Here is an 18,602-nt window from a genome sequence, read left to right as displayed (position 1 = left end):
AACATCCACATCCCCCCACAGGATACAAGCCGTGTGACCCCCAGCTGGTGCAGGAGAGGGTGGACATGCTAGAGCTGTGCTACCAGGAGCTGGTTGAGCTGGCAGGCAAGCGCCGGGCCAAGCTGGAGGAGTCACGTCGGCTGTGGAAGTTCTTCTGGGACATGGGTGAGGAGGAGGCCTGGATCCGGGAGCAGGAGCAGATCCTGTCGTCGGATGATTTCGGCAAGGACCTGACCAGCGTGCTGCGCCTCATCAGCAAGCACAATGCCTTCCGTGATGAGATGAGCGGCCGCTATGGACCCCTGCAGCACACCACGGCCCAGGGCCACTGCCTGGTGCGTGAGGGGCACTTTGGGGCACGCGAGGTGGCCGAGCGCATCCGGGAGATCGAGGAGCAGTGGCAACACCTGGAGGCGCTGGCAGGCGAGCGGGAGCGGCGCCTGCATGAAGCCTCCAGCCTCTACCAGTTCCAGGCTGATGCCGACGACATGGAGGCCTGGCTCATGGATGCCCTGCGGCTGGTGTCCAGCCCGGAGGTGGGCCATGACGAGTACTCTACCCAGAGCCTGGTTAAGAAGCACAAGGACGTGGAAGAGGAGATCCAGAACCACCGGCCCGCCATCGCTGCACTACATGAGCAGGCCCAGAGCCTGCCACCCGCCTTTGCCCGTACACCCGAGGTGGCAGGGCGCCTGCCCGCTGTGGAACAGCGCTACCAGGAGCTGGCCGCTCTGGCTGAGCGCCGCAAGCAGGATCTGCAGGATGCCCTCAACCTCTACAAGATGTTCAGCGAGGCTGATGCCTGTGGGCTGTGGATTGGTGAGAAGGAGCAATGGCTGCATGCCATGGAGATCCCTGAGAAACTGGAGGACCTGGAGGTGGTGCAGCAGAGGTGAGTGGGGGCTGACCAGGCCCGCATGCACCACCTGGCCCAGCCTCGTTAGGCCCACACCCCGCTGCCCCTTGCAGCCAACGAGTAACTGTGGCCCTAGCCCCCTTCCCTGTCTCCCAGCTCTCTGTGTGGTGGGACATCCCAGAATGCATTGCTCCCCCCTTTATGCTGCTCTGTCTGTCCCGACTTAGGCACCATGGGAGAGCAACCTGGATTTTTCCAGCATGCACTGGGGCACATATGCTCTGGCAGCCCCTTGTAGCCAGTCAGTAGCCTGGCTGTCTCTAGCTATGTGTGCCCTTGGCAGTGGCCTAGCTTGCCCCTGCAGCCTCTCCCTGGAACCAGGATGTTGGTGGGGAAGGAGCCCCTAATGGGTCAGTGGAACTGGCATTGCCGATCCCCTTCCCTCCCCTTGGGCATGTGGTGGGGCATCCTAGAATGCATTGCTCCCCCATGATGCTCTGGCTGCTATATCCATGCTGAGGCCCTATGGGAAAGGTTTTCCCAGTAGGCACTAGGGCAGATGCGTGATCAGCAGCAGCTGGTGCTGTGCTGGGGGAAACATGAGGGGTTGGCTCGCCAGGGCAAGAGGGGGGTTGAGTGCATTGTTGGCTGAGCCTGTATCTCCGGGCCTGCAGGTTTGAGACACTGGAGCCCGAGATGAATAACCTGGCTTTGCGCATTGCGGCCATCAACCAGATTGCTGGGCAGCTGCTGAGCACTGACCACCGCAACAAAGAGAGCATCCAGGCCACGCAGGAGCAGCTCAACACCAGGTCTGAGCGGGAGGACAGGCGGCTCAGTGCCAGGGGGAGATGGGGAGGGCAGTTGGCTCGGCGCCAGGGGGAGATGGGGCGGGCAGGCAGCTCGGTGCTGGGGGGAGATGGGGAGAGCAGGCGGCTTGGCACCAGGGAGGTTGGGGGGAGAGCAGGCTGCTTGGTTCTGGGAGTGGGGGCAGGCAGCTCAGCGTCAGAGGCTGTGTGTGGGGTTCTGACTGACCCATGGGGATGAGGAGGACTCTTGGGGGATCTGCATCCAGCGACAGGCATCAGGGCTCTGGGGAGGTCTGCCTTTGGCAGCGCCAACGTGGGCTCGGCAGCTCCAGGGTGGTCAGTGGGAACAGGCCCCGCACCTACCTCCCTGTCCCTTCTCCAGGTGGGAGCGGTTCCGCACTCTGGCCGACCAGAAGAAGGCCGCGCTGACTTCGGCCCTGAACATCCAGAACTACTACCTGGAGTGCAACGAGACCAAGTCCTGGATGAGGGAGAAGACCAAGGTGATTGAGTCGACGCAGGAGCTGGGCAACGACCTGGCGGGCGTCATGGCGCTGCAGAGGAAGCTGACGGGCATGGAGCGGGACCTGGAGGCTATCCAGGGCAAGGTGTTGGACCTGCAGGGGGAGGCGGCCACGCTGGCAGCCGAGCACCCGGGCCAGGCGACGCCCATCCTAGACCAGCTGGCGGACATCAAGGCTGTGTGGGCCGAGCTGCGTGAGACCATGCGGCGGCGCGAGGAGTCGCTGGGGGAGGCCAGCAAGCTGCAGGGCTTCCTGCGTGACCTCGACGACTTCCAGGCTTGGCTGTCACGGACACAGACGGCTGTGGCCTCTGAGGACGTGCCAGCCACCCTGGCTGAGGCTGAGCAGCTGCTGAGCCAGCACGAGAGCATCCGTAATGAGATCGAGCACTACAAGGACGACTACCAGAGCATGCGGGCCATGGGCCAGGAGGTGACCCAGGGCCAGACCGATGCCCAGTACATGTTCCTGCAGCAACGCCTGGAGGCCCTGGACACTGGCTGGAAGGAGCTGGGCCAGATGTGGGAAAATAGGCATCACCTGCTTTCCCAGGCCTATAGCTTCCAGCTCTTCCTGCGGGACACCAAGCAGGTGGAGGGCGTGCTCAGCAACCAGGTGAGGCTGGGGCGACCAGCATGTCTGGGGGAGGCTGGTTCCTGTGCTAGAGATAGGACAGGCCCATGCAGCCCAGTATGCCACCCCCTTCTCTGGCCCGGATCAGACCCATCTGCCCATCCAGTCCAGTATTCCCCCGACACCTGATCAGTCTCCTGGACCCATCCAGCTTGGTTTTCCCCTCCATCCCCCCATTCCAGTTGCCCCAGACTCCCACCCAAATCCCTGTCACTGTATTAGTCCCCCAGGACCCACAATCACCCCATCCCCACCCACCCTTAGCAGTTTCAGTACCTCTCCATCCCACTGGCCCCTAGTTTCCTCCCTTGGGATCTCCATCTCACTCAGGGCAGGGGCCTGGAACATGGGCCAAGCTGTGCCCAGTGCCATGGCTCTGTGTGGCTCGCCCCTGCAGGAGTACGTACTGTCCCACACTGAGATGCCCAGCACCCTGCAAGGGGCAGAGGCCTCCATTAAGAAACATGAAGATTTCATGACCACCATGGAGGCCAATGGGGAGAAGATCAAGGGGCTGGTGGACGCCGGGCGGAAGCTGATTGTGGGGGACAGTGTCCATGCAGACAAAGTCCAGGAGAAGGTTGACTCCATTGATGGCAGGTGAGAGCCCAGCCCCACAAGGGCTTCTGGGAGTGGGAACCCTGTTGTGTCATTGTTGTCTGGGTTCTATCCCCACTCTAGGAAGGGATGGGGGGGTCGAGTGGGTTAGAGCAGGGAGGGCTGGGAGTCAGGACTCCTGGGTTCTATCCCCAGTTCTGTGATTTAGGACAGGTCCCTTCCACCTGGAGTTAAACAGGGAGGACAATAGTGAGATTAACGATTGTGAAGAGCTAGGAGCTCCTCCCTGGCCAGAGCCAGGCAAACCTGGCCCAGGAGGTCAGAGCAGCCTGTGGGACGGATCTCAGCTTGCCCTGTTCAGAGAGCACAAGTTGCTAGTGCCCGAGGTAGCGGAGAGTCCTCACGAGCAAAGGCAGTGCCGGCTCTATGACATACAGAGGACAGGCCCCGATCTCACCCTGCAGGTGAATATCACATGAGTCTCTGCTTTCCTTCCCCAGGCACAAGCGGAATCGGGATGCTGCCAACGAGCTGCTTCGGCGGCTGCGGGATAACCGGGAGTTGCAGCACTTCCTGCAGGACTGCCAGGAGGTGAGTGGAGGGGGGGCTGTGGGGGAGGGGCAAGGGGGCCATGGGTCTGGGGATCCTCACTCTGTCCTCTGCCTCCCCACCAGCTCACCCTGTGGATCAATGAGAAGATGCTGACAGCCCAGGACATGTCCTATGACGAGGCCCGCAACTTGCACACCAAGTGGCAGAAGCACCAGGCCTTCACGGCCGAGCTGGCTTCCAACAAGGACTGGCTGGACAAGATCGAGAAGGTGGGGGCGGTTAGGGTATAGCAAATTGGGGACCCCCCCACATGGCTGCACCCGAATACCGTGGCCCTGTTCCCTTGCCATGGACTTACCATCATGGCCATGCACCAGCATCAGAGACTTGCCCCTTCATGGTGGACTTGCCACAGCATCATGGACCTGACTCCATGGCCACTTCCCAGTGCCATGGACCTGCCCCATAGCTCTGCCCCCTCTCCATGGACTCATTACCACAGCCTCACCCTAAGACCATGGCCCTGCCCCCACAGTCCCACCCCTTACCATGGACCCTCTCACCCATGGACCCCCTGCTGCAGACCATGGACCCTCCCACTTCTGGTCCCAGAGATGCTGGGATGTCAGCAGGGCCCCCAGGACTTGTCCCACCAGTCGGGTTGTCTGTGCATGACTGAGGGGGGAGCTGGGCCCACTGGACTCTGCTGCTCCTGCCTCATACTGAGCCCCCTGCTGGGATAGAGCTGGCCAGGCCCCTGGAGAAGTGGGGCTGGGTGTTAATACCCCACTGAGATGCATGGGGCAGGTCCCCCCTCTCAGAGCCATTGTCTCAGGATTCCTGCAGACTCTGGTGTGACTGTGATCACATGACTCCAGGAGGCAGGGCACAGGGCTGTAGCAACTTGGCTTTCATCTGGGCTTGGCCAGGCCTGCTGGGGCCTGAAGACCCTGCAGCTCATGCAGGGCCTCGTCCCCCTAACCAGTGCTCTGGGTCCCTGACAGGAGGGGCAGCAGCTAATGGCGGAGAAGCCGGAGCTGGAGCTCGTGGTGAAGGAGAAGCTGGACAGCCTCCACCGGCTATGGGATGAGCTGGAGTCCACCACCAAGACCAAGGCTCAGTGCCTCTTCGATGCCAACCGGGCTGAGCTCTTCACCCAGAGCTGCTCTGCCCTGGAGGCCTGGCTGGCCGGGCTGCAGGCCCAGCTCCAGTCTGATGACTACGGCAAGGATCTGACCAGCGTCAACATCCTGCTGAAGAAGCAACAGGTCTGGGGTGGCAGGTGCAATAGAGGGGAGGGCAGCCTAGATTCTTGGGGTGAGGGATGATGGGACTCCAAGATGACCCAAAATTCCAGGTCCTAAAGGCCCGTGAGATATGGGAGATCCTGGCCCTCTGACCCTCTCAATCCCAGAGCCCATTCTCCCATTTCCAAGGCCTTGGGTATCCCCTGGCAGAGGGAGCCTGCTCCATTGGCCACCGCACTGGAGAACCCTAGACTGGCCTCATCCCTGACACCACCCCCTCCATGCACCACGGCTCAAAGGTGGAACTGGTTGCCTGCAGGATCCCCAAGCACCATGGGGAAGCAGAGGGGGACCCATGGCTGCATCACACCAGTGGGGAGAAGGGCCAGACTCCCTGCTCTCCCTGGGCTGGGGTTCTCTGCTGGGGTCCCTAAGGCTGTAATGCTGTCCTCTGCCCCTCAGATGCTGGAGAATCAGATGGACGTGCGGGAGAAGGAGGTGGAGGCCATCCAGTCGCAGGCACTAGCCCTGAGCCAGGAGGACGCCAACACAGCTGAGGTGGAAGGCAAGTTCCGGGCAGTGGAGGAGAAGTTCCTGGACCTGCGGGGCCCTCTGGAGGAGCGCTGCCACAAGCTGCTGGCCTCCAAGGAGGAGCACCAGTTCAACCGTGACCTGGAGGACGAGATCGTGAGTCCCAGGCAGTGCAGGTGGTGCTGCCGTGTGGGGAGAGGATGGGAAATGGGGCCTGGAGAGGGGAGACAGGAATGAGATCCAGCCCCAGAGACTGCTGCCTTTTACTCCATGGGCCTCAGCCTAGAATTACAGGAGTGCAGAGCCCCACCGCTGCGCCCAGCACTCCCCCATGCCAGGGGGCAGGGTAGGGGGCATTTAGGCTGGGTTTCTCCTGCAGGCCACTGTGCCCCCTGGACAGTATTGGGGCTGAATGATGGGTCCCTATTAGGGGCTAGCACTAAGCCCTGGGTCTCTAATGGGGCAGATCTGAGTCTCAGTTATGGAGCCACACTGCTTTTCAGAATGAATGTGCTAGATCCTTGGGCTTGGCTGTGCTGCACCGCCTCACACGTCCTTCCAGAACCAGAGACAGAGCCCAGCCCCCCTGTTCCAGCCCAGTAGATCCCACGCCCCTCCCAGAGCCGGGGGGAGAACCCAGGAGTCCTGACTCCCAGCCCCAAGCCACTAGGCCCTGCGCCCCTCCCAGAGCCAGGGGGAAAACCCAGGAGTCCTGACTCCTAGCCCCCTGCTCTAACCCACTAGGCCCTGCACCCCTCCCAGAGCTGGTGGGAGAACTTGAGTCCTGACTCCCAGTGTCCTAGTGTTCTTGAACAAATAGAGCCCTCACTGGCTAAGTGTGAGTCTCCGTCCCCCTCCAGTGGCCAGTCCCTGCTTCACCTGCCGGTGATGCCCTTTAGCTTCAGCAGTGGGGCTCTATGCAGCATGTGTGGAGGTCCCACCCTGGCTGGTGACAAGTGGATGGGGTGGGGGGTCAGGCTGGGTCCACGGGCTGGACTTTTGCGTGGGAGGGGAAAAAAATTTAAACTGGGACATTCCATTAATCTCCCACCCTGATATTCAGACTGCAGTGTTGAGTGGAGGGGCTGCCAGGTTTGAGGCTGCCCATGCATGGACCCCCTTGCAGTTCCTGTCCCATGCAACATCCCCCACTCTGTGCAGTGCCCGTGCAGCCCCCATGCATCCCCCTACCCTGTGTACTCCCCTGTGCATCCTCTACCTTGCGCACCCACCTGTGCAGCCCTACATGCATCCCCCATCCTGTGCACCCCCGTTCAGCCCCCCATATATCCCCCACCCTGTGCAGCCCCCCATGAAGCCTCCATGCATCCCCCCCACCCTGCACAGTTCTCCCTGCATCCCTCACTGTGAAGCTCCCCCATACAGTCCCCCCATGTGCCCCTCATGTGCCCCTGACCCTGCTCCACGTTGTGCTTTCAGCTGTGGGTGAGGGAGCGGATGCCGATGGCCATCTCCACCGACCATGGCAAGGACCTGCCCACCGTCCAGCTGCTGATAAAGAAGAACCAGGTGTGGTGCCAGGCTGGGGAGGGACTGGGGGGCTGGAGTCTGCTCACCCCACTCAGTGGCAGAGGTGCTCCCTACCTCACGCAGGGTTGACAAGGCAGGAGTAGGGGGTTGGGGGCAGGGGGAATATGAAAGGAGGAGGGGGTGGGCGAGGGTTGATGGGGGATGGAGATGAGGGAGGGGTGAATTGGGGGGAGGGTCAAAAGAGTGGTGAGGCCTGGGGGTGAACGTACCATGACCCCCCCCTTCCTCTCTGCTCCCAGACTCTACTGAAAGAGCACTCTGAAGGCTGAGGTTGGGGGGTGGGGAGGGTCAGGAGCAGGGGGCTCAGCATAGGGGAGAGGGTGAATGCCACACTCTGACCCCCCTCGCCCATGCTCCCTGCCCCAGACCCTGCAGAAGGAGATCCAGGGCCATGAGCCGCGCGTGGAGGAGCTGCTGGGGCGGCGGGCAGGGCTCGCGCGCTGCGGGCCCGTGGAGCGGGTGGAAGAGCTGCAGGAGGCCTGGCGGGAGCTGGGGCACCAGGCGGAGCTGCGGCACCAGCGCCTGGAGCGGGCACACGCTGCCCAGCAGTTCTACTTCGACGTGGCTGAAGCTGAGGCCTGGATGGGCGAGCAAGAGCTGCACATGATGTCCCAGGAGAAGGCCAAGGTCTGGGGGAAAGGGAGTGGAGGCCCCGCCCCCACCCCTCCATGGGAACCAGGTGTACCCCTCCACCCACTGGGTGCCCCCCCTCTGCAACTGTTGTGCACGATGTCCCAAGAGAAGGCAAAGGTGTACGGGGGGCACAGAGCCCAGCCTGCCCCAACCCCTCTCTGCCTCTGAGAGCCCCCTTGTTCCCTGATACCCACGGGAGCTGGGGTGCCTCTCACTCGCTGGGTGCCACCCCCCCGGCCACAGAAGCTGCACATGATGTCGCAGGAGAAGGCTGCTCTTGGATGTCTTGCATCCACCCTGACCCCCCACCTATGAAAGCCAGTGGACCTGTGAGAGCTGAGTGACCCTCAGCCTGACCACCATCCTAGGAGCTGGGGACAGCCCTGCCCACCCGCTCCCTTTGCCCCTGCATCATGGCACCCCCGCCCCTCCCCCCCTTTGCCCCTGCATCGTGGCACCCTCCATCCTTCTCTGTCCGGCACCCACAGGACGAGCTGATTGCCCAGGCCATGGTGAAGAAGCACCTGGTGATGGAGCAAGCGCTGGACGACTACGCCCAGACCATCCACCAGCTCTCCAACCAGAGCCGCGACATGGTGGCCAGTGAGCACCCAGAGAGGTGAGACCCCCCCGTGCCCCTTCCCCCCCCCCCCAACAGTGGGCACAGATCCAGGTCCCATGGCCCTGTGCTACTGGGGGGCAGTGAGTCCATAGCCTCCCATGGGTTGCCAGGAGCCCAGTCGAAAGCCCCGTCCCTCCGCCCCGCTGAGCCCAAGTTGTCCCCTCAGCAGGGCCTGAGCCCGGCTGGATGCTGCTTGTGCCTGCATCACAGACCTTGTGGCCCGATGCTCTGTGCCCAGACACCATTCGCCATGGCTGTGCGTGGAGAGAGGGGCACCGCGGCTGTCCAGGGGAGATCAGACCTGGAACCTACAGTCCCTCTCGCTTGGGATAGAGGTGGAGACTCCCTTAGCAACATGCCCCCCTTCTTCCTGTTTGCCGTGGTCCGCCCCAAGCCTGGCACAGCCCTGTCGAGCGTGGCATGGCCCATGCCAGCGCAGCCCCCACAGCATGGGAACCCGCAGCCTCTTGGGCAGCGCATTAGCCCCAGGGCTTTCGCAGGTCTTCGGCCCCCGCTCCCCGGCAGTGCTGCCACTTCCAGTCGGCGAGGGGCAGGCACCGCTCTGTGGCTCAAGTGGCTCTTCCCCCTGCAGTGAGCGGCTCACCCTGCGCCAGGGCCAGGTGGACAAGCTGTACGCCAGCCTGAAGGACCTGGCAGAGGAGCGGCGGGGGAAGCTGCAGGAGCACCAGCGCCTCTGCCAGCTTAAGCGCGACGTGGATGACCTGGAGCAGTGGATCTCGGAGCGCGAGGTGGTGGCTGCCTCCCACGAGCTGGGGCAGGACTACGAGCATGTCACTGTGAGTGCCCGGTGCAGAGCAGGGGGAGCTAGACTGGTCCCTGCTGGGCCATGTCAGTCTGAAGTGGGCTAGACTGGTCCATGCTGAGCTATCCTGCTCTGTACTGGGTGATACTGGTCAGTCTGGACTGAGATAGACTGGTCCATGCTGAACCATCCCAGTCTCCGCCAGGCTGGGCTCCTGTGCAGGCTGGTGCCAGAGCCCGGCTGGCTATGCAGTGTGGCGTAGCCTCTCTGCAGCACTAGCCGAGGTAGCCCTACGTGGAGCCCAGCTGAGGCAGCCTCATGCGCCTGGAGCCCATCACCTCCCCCGGTGCACCTCCCATCCCTCAAGCCCATCCCTTCTCCTGTCGACCCTTTCCTGACCTCCCCTCCAGACCCCCTCTCCCACTCCCCCCAGACCTGGGTCCCATCACTGCCCTCAGCAGGGCCCGTGGTCCTCCCTGACTCTTCTCTTTCCCCAGATGCTGCGGGACAAGTTCCGGGAGTTCTCCCGTGACACCAGTAACATCGGGCAGGAGCGCGTGGACGCCGTGAACCTGCTGGCGGACGAGCTGATCTCATCAGGGCACTCGGAGAACGCCACCATTGCCGAGTGGAAGGACGGGCTCAACGATGCCTGGGCCGACCTGCTGGAGCTCATCGACACCCGCAGCCAGATGCTGGCGGCTTCCTACGAGCTGCATCGCTTCTACCACGACGCCCGCCAGGCTCTGGCCCAGGTGCAGCACAAGCAGAAGCAGCTGCCTGACGAGGTGGGGCGCGACCTGAACACAGCCGAGGCCATGCAGCGCATGCACACAGCCTACGAGCATGACATCCAGGCGCTCAGTGCACAGGTACTGCCAGCTGCAGGGTGGGATTGGGCAGGGTCTGGGGATGGGGAGGGGGGTGGCGGCAGGGTCTGTGGCAGCGGGAGGGGAGTGGGGTGGGATGGGGGGACAGGGTGTGGGGTAGGATGTGGGGGAGGGAAGAGGAGCCGTGTGGGATGGGGAGGGGGTGTGGGGTAGGATCTGGGGTTGGGTGGGGGAGCAGGGTAGGCTGGAGACAGGGTCTGGGGCAGGGGAAGAAGAGCAGAGTGGGATGGGGGGACAGGGTGTGGGGTAGGATGTGGGGGAGGGGATGGGAGCAGTGTGGGATGGGAAGGGAGTGTGGGGTAGGATCTGGGGTGGGGAAGGGGAGGGGAGCAGGGTAGGATGGGGGCAAGATCTGGGGGGTCTGGGGCATGGAGAGGAGAGCAGGATGGGACAGGGGACAGGGCATGGGGTAAGGAAAGGGAGATGGGCAGGATGGAGCGTGGGGCAGTGTCAGGGATTCCTCTCTCTACATACACTTCCCCTACGAGTGGGAAGGGTGGCATGGGGTGGGGGCGGGATGCCACTCTGACCCCCGGCTCCCCAGGTGAAACAGGTGCAGGAGGACGCTACGCGGCTGCAGAAGGCTTACGCGGGTGAGAAGGCCGACGACATCCGGCGGCATGAGCAGGCCGTGAGCGAGGCCTGGGCCGAGCTGCTGAGCAGCAGCCAAGGCCGCCGGCAGCTGCTGCTTGACACCGTGGACAAGTTCCGCTTCTTCAAGATGGTGCGAGACCTGATGCTGTGGATGGACGGGGTGCACCTGCAGATAGACGCCCAGGAGAAGCCCAGGTGAGCAGGGAGCCCCCAGGGCACGGACTGGAATAGCCCAGCCCAGACAGGCATGGCCCAGTGTAGGTCAATATAGCCCAACATAGCTCACCCAACCTAGCAGAGACTGGGATGGCTCAATGTGGACCAGACTGACCAGTATCGCCCAGTACAGACCAATAGAGCTCAGCGTGGCCCAGTCTATCCCAGTTCAGCCTGACATGGCCCAGCACAGACCAGTATAGCTCAGGACAGACTGGCCAGGCCTCCACCCCAGCTAGCATGGCCCAGCTGGGATCAGAACAGCATGTGCCAGTGGACACAAGTCTGGAGACTGGAGGGAATCGCCTGGGCCCAGCCAGCCAGTGGGGAGTGGGGGGCTGTTGCTAGCTCAGCCATGCTGAAGGGTACCTCCTTATCCTCCTTCCCCAGGGACGTGTCCTCGGCTGACCTGGTCATCAAGAACCACCAAGGGATCAAGGCCGAGGTGGAGGCCCGGACGGACAGCTTCAATTCCTGCATAGCCATGGGCACTGCACTGCTGGACAAGGGCCACTACGCTTCTGACAAGGTGAGACCCCCAGGTGACAGCCCTCCATGCCCCTGCCATCCCAGCACTGCCCCCTGACACTACCCCCAGGTGTTGTGTGGACTGGGTGTCTTGGGTCCCCTCTAGTTCGTACCCGCACCCCTATGCTGGGATCCAGGTCAGGATCTCCTCCAGTCTGTTCCCAAGTCATCCCCTGAAAGGCCCCTCTCCTGCGTAGGGTTTACACATCGCGATCCATTCCTCACCGCCAATCATTTGACTGGGCCCTAGTTCCTAGCAGTGGGACCATGTGACCAACACAACTGTGATTCCTCCAGGGTGGGCTGGGCCCCCCACTTTCCTGAGCCAGCGCCTCTGCTCAGATTTCAGAGAAGCTGTCCCAGCTGCAGGAGCGGCGCAAGGAGATCGGAGACCGGTGGCAGGAGAAGATGGACTGGCTGCAGATTGGTTAGTGAGGAGAAGGGGCAGGGAAGAGAGGGGGCTCTATGTGTCGGGAGGACACCAAGGAGGGAAAGGGGCAGCAGCACAGCTGTAGGGTTGAATCTGATGTGGTATGGTGCAGAGGGGTGCAGTGGGGAGGTTAGTACTCCTGGGTTCTATCCCCAGCACCATGAGGGGAGTGTGGTCTAGTGGGTTGCTGGGGGATGGCAGCTTGGTATTCTGGGTTCCTGTCCCCGGCAATGCCCCACCCATCTGGTCTGTCCCCCTGCAGTTATGGAGGTACTGATGTTTGGGCGCGATGCCAGCATGGCTGAGGCCTGGCTGTCCAGCCAGGAGCCCATTGTGCGCTCAGCCGAGCTGGGCGGGAACGTAGACGAGGTGGAGAACCTCATCAAGAGGCACGAGGGCTTCCAGAAGTTGGCCGCTGCCTGGGAAGAGCGCTTCCTGGCACTGGAAAAGCTCACCACGGTGAGAGGCCTGCCTGAGGTTCGGGGGCCCTTGGTGTGTGCCCGGGGCGGGGATGCTGCACGCCCATACACACATCCCTGCTGGTCTGCCCCGGGGCGGGGGGTGGCTGTTGAGCCGTTGGTGTATGCCTGGGTTGGGGATGCTGCAGTCCCACACATGGCCCCCTGAGTCCCTTGGCTGTGCCTTGGTGTGACACTGCCAGCCCACACAGTTTCCTGTGCTCTACTCTAGCCCTGGCCCAGGGTTAGGATGTCTCCATGGGCCAGAGGTAGCGCTGGGTTTGCCACAGAGGCCACCAATTGGAACTAAGGCCTGAGACCCACCCAACTCGGTGAATGGAGCCTCCAATGGGTGTGTCTGTGTTGAGTCTGTATGATGGATCAGAACCAGAACCCTGGATCTGGACTCCTACCCTGGAGCAGGTCTGATCTGCATGGTGCCCCTTAGGCCTGTTTCTGCCAGGCCAATCAGAGCTGCAGTCCCAATTCTGGAGCACCCTTCACTCTGAGGAGGTGTCGATCCCAGCTCTGCCCCTCATGGTCTATCTCGTATGGGTCAGAACCAGAACCCCTGGACCCTCTTGAGTTGTGGACAGCTCTGCCACTACAGCTCGTCTCTTGCCAAACGGATCGGAACTGGAACCCCAGTTCGGAATGCCTTGGGACTGGGGGCAGGTTCCCAGCTCTGCCTCTGGCCGTCCACCTTGATATGGATCAGAACCAGACCCCTATGGAACTGCCGCTCCCCACCCCAAGCCCTGCACTGTGCCATGTGGAGACATGCCCCTGGCCTGTGTTCCCAGCCCGAGGGCCTTGTCAGGAGGGACTAGGCTGTTCCATCTCTGTGTGCCCCTCTCCCCCGCAGCTGGAGGAGAAGGAGCGGCTGCGGCACGAAGAGGAGGAGAGGAGGAAGAGGCGGCCCCCAACACCACCCGAGCCAGAGCCCGAGGTCACGGTGCAGCCAGTGCTGCCCCCTGACAGCCAGCAGGGGCCAGGACTGAGCATTGCTGATGGGTGAGAGCAGGGCCTGGCCTAGAGCACCAGCTGTGTAGGGGGTTGGCATCTAGGGGAGGACAGCATGGGGAGTACAGCCTGGGGGGAGAATGGGAAGGAGTCCTGGCATCAGGGGAGGAGGGTGGCATGGGGAGCACAGGCTGGCGGGGATGGGGGGGAAGTCCCAGTAATGTGGGGTACATCCTGGAGTGGCAGCGAGGTTGGTGGCAGTCCTTCTCATGGGTCTCCACCAGCCCCTAATGCTTGTTCTTGTCCCATCCCCCCATACCCCCCACAGGACTTCCACTCTGCAGAGCCGTCTCCCGGAGCTGCCTGCTGTGAATGGGATCTACCCTGACTCCGAGTCCCCACAGGTAATGCAGCTCCCCCAGACGCAGCCCCCCAGCCAGGGCTACCTTGGAACCAGGAGGGCCCACAAACAGCAGCTGGGCTAAGGTGCCCAATTCTGGAACGGGGTGTGTGTGTGAGGGGTGTGTGTGTGAGGGGAGCCTCTGCCACCTTCAGCCCCATCCACTCCATGTTGCAGCTCTGACTCCTGGGTTCTATCCCCAGCTCTGGGAGGAGAGTGGGGTCTGGAGGGGGTCAGCTGGGCTGGTGGGGCAGAGCCTGGAGAGGCAGACGGCTCCCCCAGGCAGGAGGAATCTAGGAGCTGTGCTCCCTGTCACAGACCTGTTCTGTCCCTCCAGATGTCCAAGATGGCGGAGGTGACAAGCGGCGCCCGGACGGATGCCCTGGCCGAGGAGAAGGAGCACAGCCCTGCCCCCTCGCCCAAGGCCCGCACCAAGCTGCCGGCACTCACCCCTGAGCCTGCCCATTCGGCCACGCTGCCACTCCGGTCACCAGACCCCACTGCCCAGGAGCACATGGAGGGGGCGCTGTGCCGCAAGCAGGAGATGGAAGCCCAGGGCAAGAAGGCAGCCAACAGGTGAGAGAAGCTCTGCCCCTTACTGGACTGGGGAAGCTTGGGGACCAGCTGCCACTGTGGTGGGCAGGGCCTTGGAGGTGGAGCTGGGGAGCTGTGTGCTCCACCTCCTGCCCCTCCCGCCTGCACTGATGGCTATATCCTACCCCTGGTCCCCTTGTGGTGATGGTTCTGTGCTCCCCTGCCAGCTGTGCTGATGGCTCTGAGCTCTTCCCTCTCCCCGTGGCTGTTCTGACGGCTCTGTGCTTCCTCCCAAGGTCCTGGCAGAATGTGTACTGTGTCCTGCACAAAGGCAGCCTAGGCTTCTACAAAGACGCCAAGAACGCCAGCCATGGTGTCCCCTATCATGGCGAGGTGCCCATCAGCCTGCAGGGGGCACAGTGCAACGTGGCACTGGACTACAAGAAACGCAAGCATGTCTTCAAGCTGGGGTAGGAGCGGCCTCTGTGGCAGACACACAGGGTGGGCAGTGGTGGGATGGTATCCGTATGAGAAGGAGGGGACCTGGTGAAGGGGATAGGATGAAGGGAATAGGGAACAAGACAGGGTTTGGCTTAGCCATGGGGAGGTGACGTAACCTGTGTTTTTTTTCTCTCTGCAGGTTGAGTGACGGCAAAGAGTATTTATTCCAGGCCAAGGACGAGGTGAGTCTCTTACGCACGAGGGCACTGCTTGCCCTGTCCACATGGGGGCACCCCTGCACATTGGCCTCTGAGCTCCTCGTGGCCCCTCCTAGTGCTCCTAGGTTTACGTGTGTGCACACATGTAACCCATACACCTCCTGGGTGTGGTGCTGGCACCAAGATTAGAGATTAATGAGTCTGCTACAGCCTTAGCTAACAGCCATGTAGCTTTTAGCTCATGGAGTAGAGGCTCATGTACTAAGCTCCAGAGGTCCCAGGTTGGATCCCGACTAAGGTCTGTCGGTGTTACATGCGCACACCGCCACCCGCTCGGGGATCCAAGTCTGCTATGCTGCAATGTCTCTTTCTCTAGTGGGGGAGGTCTGTAGGGGGCAGAGAGGGCTAACCGCACAGCCTCTCCTCCATGCACCTGGGGCCAGTAGCCAAACACCTGGGTTACAGGTTACAGGATTCTCCCAGTCCTTCTGCCATGCTCACTCATGTTCTGGACCCTCTGCCTTGCCCCATTCCAGCCCTCCCCCAGATATCCCTCCCCACTCTGCCCTACCCCCTACCATCCTGAGTTGCATGCTTCCTGTGCTGCACCCTCTCTCAGTCCCTTTGCCTCATCAGTTCTGAATCCTGGGCCTTACCCCAGAGCTCTGCCCAATTCTGTTCCCTCCCAGACCCACCCTGTCTGTGCCCCAAAGTCCCACCCCTCTGCCTTGCCAACCCCTCTTGGTGCCCTGTCTCCTCCCAGAGCCAGTGCCCTGCCCTCTCTGTGCTCCAGTTCCCTGCCCCAACCCACGGCTGACAGCTCCTTCTCTTTCCGCCAGGCTGAGATGAGCACCTGGATGCGAGTGATCAATGCCTCAGTGGCCTGCACCCTGACGCCCCAGAAGGACACGGAGGATCCGCCCTCACTCACTGGCAAGGGAATGACACGGGCCGTGAGCATGCCACCCGTGTCCCCCAACAGCACCACTGAGGTCTCCGTGGCCCTGCGCAGCAAGGACGGCAAGGAGAAGGACCGAGAAAAGAGATTCAGCTTCTTCAAGAAGAAGCAATAGGGTCTGGGGGGCTTGCTACTGGAGGGGCTGCTGGAGGGGCACTGCCCGGCTATTTAATCCATGGAACTGATGGAAGGACACAGGATGGGACAAGGGGCTCTGCACAGGGGGGGCAGACTCTGGGCTCCAGATGGATCGGAGCAGGGAGTGGAACTCTGGGTCCTGGATGGGGATGCTGCATTTTAGATTGGTAGCTGTGCTAATGTGACAGTTTCAACCAACCCTCCCACCCTGGGAGCCGCTGGGGAGATCCCTGCTGACTCCCCCATACACTGGGGAATGCTGGAGTTGCTGGAGTGCATCAGCCATGAAGCCAAGCTGGGAAAAAAACTCCCTGTGACCTTCTGCACCAGTGCAGGGGAGGAGCAGCATTAGGGTTACCAGGCTGTGTGGGGAAGGGTATTTAGGTTGCCAGGACCCAGGCATGGTGGGGGAGGGGCATTTGGGCTGATGCACATTTGGGGACATGTTTGACTTGCCTTGTCCCCTCCTGTCTCTCTGATCCATGAACCTTCTCTCCTTGCTTCCCCCCATCTCCTGGAGCTGCCCTAGTATGGAGTGGTACATCTTCCCCCACCCCTTTTCTACAGCTGCTCTACATTAGCAGATCCTGTGGCAGGGTCCATGGTGCATCCGTACCATAGTGAGGCCCCCACTCCGTGCCCCCTGCTTTGCAGACAGCCACACCCTCACAGGGAAGCTGCGGCTGAGCTGGACAGGATGGGGATGGGATCAGGTTCCCAGGGCTGGGGCTCTGTCTTTGGAGTGGGGTTATTTTTGCTTGCAAACAGCAGCAGTACCAGGGATTCCCTGCATGAGGATGCAGACAGCTGTGGCGGGCAGTTCTCTCACCGCCCTTCTCACACTGAGGGCTTTGCTGTCCAAAGGGGGCATGGGATTCCCAGAGGGGCTGAGCTCCCCCAAACAATGGACTTCAGAGCAGGGGGACTCAGTGCTTCTGGCAATCCAGCACCTAAGAGCTGGAGAAATTACAAAGGGGGAGCCCTTATCCTCCTTGAAAATTGAGGGGGCTGGGCTCCTGGTGTCTCTGGAAATCTCCCTGCTGTGTGGGGCCTTTGAATTGAGACAGAGTGTCTCTCACCAAGCAACCCCTCTCGGCTAGCAGAATCACTGGGTGGGATCCTCTAGCCAGGGTTACCCGGGGGTGGGCAGAGGTCAGGCTGGATGCTCAGAATTGTCTCCTCTGGCTGTCAAACAGTTGAGCTGAAAATCCATCCCCTGTTCAGTAGGTGGCTGCCCCTTTGACTTTCCCAATGTCCTAACCCCACTGGTCTCCAGTCGTCCATAGGATTTCCTGGGGTGAACTGGGGGAAAGATTCCCTCCTCCCCACCAGTGCCCAATCTGGTGTCTTTTTCCACCCACCCCTCCCAAGCCCTGGCTGGTTTTCTTTGCCTTTATCTCCCAGTCTGTGGCCCAGAAATGATTTGTGCCTTCCTGCTATGAGTGGTTGCTCTCTGCCTCCCCTGGTCTTCCCTGTCTAAGGAGAAACCGTATCCCTGCCAGGGTAGGGCACCATGGCTCCCTCGCCCCTATGACTGTGAAATGAGCCAAGTCTCCTCCCTCTTCTGGGGCCCTGGGGACAGGCAGCTTGGAGCTCGAGGGGTGGGCAGGATTGCAGAACTGGATGGTGGCGGGGCCTGCTTCCTGCAGCGGGAAGCCTGGAAACAAGATGTCGCTGCTGCATTTGGACCATGACTTCGCTCCTCGCACCCCCTGGCTGGGACATCCCCTGAGCGCATCCTGGTGATCTTTCTGTGCTTGTGGGAAACATTATTCATGTGTTTGCAGTGGCATCTGTTCCAATTTTTGACAGAAACTCTGAAATAAAGGAGTCTGTGTAGAGACCAAGAGGCTTTGTTTCCCAGCAGGAACGGGGACGAGAGCATGTCTGCTCACACAACTTCCCTGGGGGCTGATGGGCATGGTGGGTGCAGTTAATGCAGGAATATCACACATGCAGCCACCTAGTGTCACAGTGCCAGTGCAACTGGCTCCCAGGATTGTTGCAACACAAATCACCGATGACAATAATGGCAGAGTGGCCTGTTGCTAGCTGGAGCATGCCCAGCTTCCAACCACCGGGTCATATGTGGCCACCACTGGCCATTTACAAATAGGCTTGGCAGGTGGGTGTTGGTTTTTTTTAATAATTTTGGAGGATAATATCGATGTTTATTTTAAGCATTTTTTTCAGTTTTTATCCATTTAAATATTCACAGTTGCGGGAGATGATGGAGGGTCAGACATGGGGGTTGGTCAATTATTTAGTGGCAATGGAGGCTGGGATTCAAAAAGCTTTAGAACACTTCACGCTCCTTGTCAGCAGGGCGTATGGAAGTGCGGCAGTAACTATCCTTCCACCTGCTCCCACAGCATCTTTCCTACTGTGCGGGGGGGGGGGGAGAGATTTCCAGTATTAGGATGGAATTTTGCGGGGGAGGGGGGCAAACCCACCTTTGCCAATAAGAATCGACCCCTTCCCTGCCTTGACACCTCCCTGCAGCTGGGGGCGACCCACGGGAAGAGAGGGAGGAGGGGTAGCAGAGCCCTGTGTGT

At 61.2% G+C, this 18,602-nt stretch overlaps 1 protein-coding gene across 1 annotated transcript in view; it reads left to right on the top strand.

Moving 5' to 3' along the window:
* Positions 1 to 16,024, top strand: part of SPTBN2 (spectrin beta, non-erythrocytic 2) — a 40,393-nt gene extending 24,369 nt beyond the window's left edge. The window contains exons 13-35 of the mRNA XM_077821522.1: positions 22 to 892; positions 1,531 to 1,668; positions 2,048 to 2,804; positions 3,220 to 3,422; positions 3,881 to 3,971; positions 4,055 to 4,201; positions 4,937 to 5,200; positions 5,642 to 5,866; positions 7,151 to 7,240; positions 7,628 to 7,888; positions 8,383 to 8,513; positions 9,109 to 9,313; positions 9,777 to 10,151; positions 10,714 to 10,958; positions 11,370 to 11,508; positions 11,850 to 11,934; positions 12,200 to 12,396; positions 13,261 to 13,409; positions 13,687 to 13,762; positions 14,096 to 14,334; positions 14,589 to 14,762; positions 14,933 to 14,975; positions 15,791 to 16,024. Of these exons, the coding sequence (XP_077677648.1) occupies positions 22 to 892; positions 1,531 to 1,668; positions 2,048 to 2,804; positions 3,220 to 3,422; positions 3,881 to 3,971; positions 4,055 to 4,201; positions 4,937 to 5,200; positions 5,642 to 5,866; positions 7,151 to 7,240; positions 7,628 to 7,888; positions 8,383 to 8,513; positions 9,109 to 9,313; positions 9,777 to 10,151; positions 10,714 to 10,958; positions 11,370 to 11,508; positions 11,850 to 11,934; positions 12,200 to 12,396; positions 13,261 to 13,409; positions 13,687 to 13,762; positions 14,096 to 14,334; positions 14,589 to 14,762; positions 14,933 to 14,975; positions 15,791 to 16,024 (5,339 nt within the window). The remainder of the gene's footprint in view (positions 1 to 21; positions 893 to 1,530; positions 1,669 to 2,047; positions 2,805 to 3,219; positions 3,423 to 3,880; positions 3,972 to 4,054; positions 4,202 to 4,936; positions 5,201 to 5,641; positions 5,867 to 7,150; positions 7,241 to 7,627; positions 7,889 to 8,382; positions 8,514 to 9,108; positions 9,314 to 9,776; positions 10,152 to 10,713; positions 10,959 to 11,369; positions 11,509 to 11,849; positions 11,935 to 12,199; positions 12,397 to 13,260; positions 13,410 to 13,686; positions 13,763 to 14,095; positions 14,335 to 14,588; positions 14,763 to 14,932; positions 14,976 to 15,790) is intronic.
* The last annotated feature ends 2,578 nt before the right edge of the window (positions 16,025 to 18,602 follow it).

This window comes from Eretmochelys imbricata, chromosome 7 (assembly GCF_965152235.1).
Source record: "Eretmochelys imbricata isolate rEreImb1 chromosome 7, rEreImb1.hap1, whole genome shotgun sequence".
Lineage (NCBI taxonomy): Eukaryota > Metazoa > Chordata > Testudines > Cheloniidae > Eretmochelys > Eretmochelys imbricata.
This window is presented reverse-complemented; position numbering and strand designations above follow the sequence as displayed.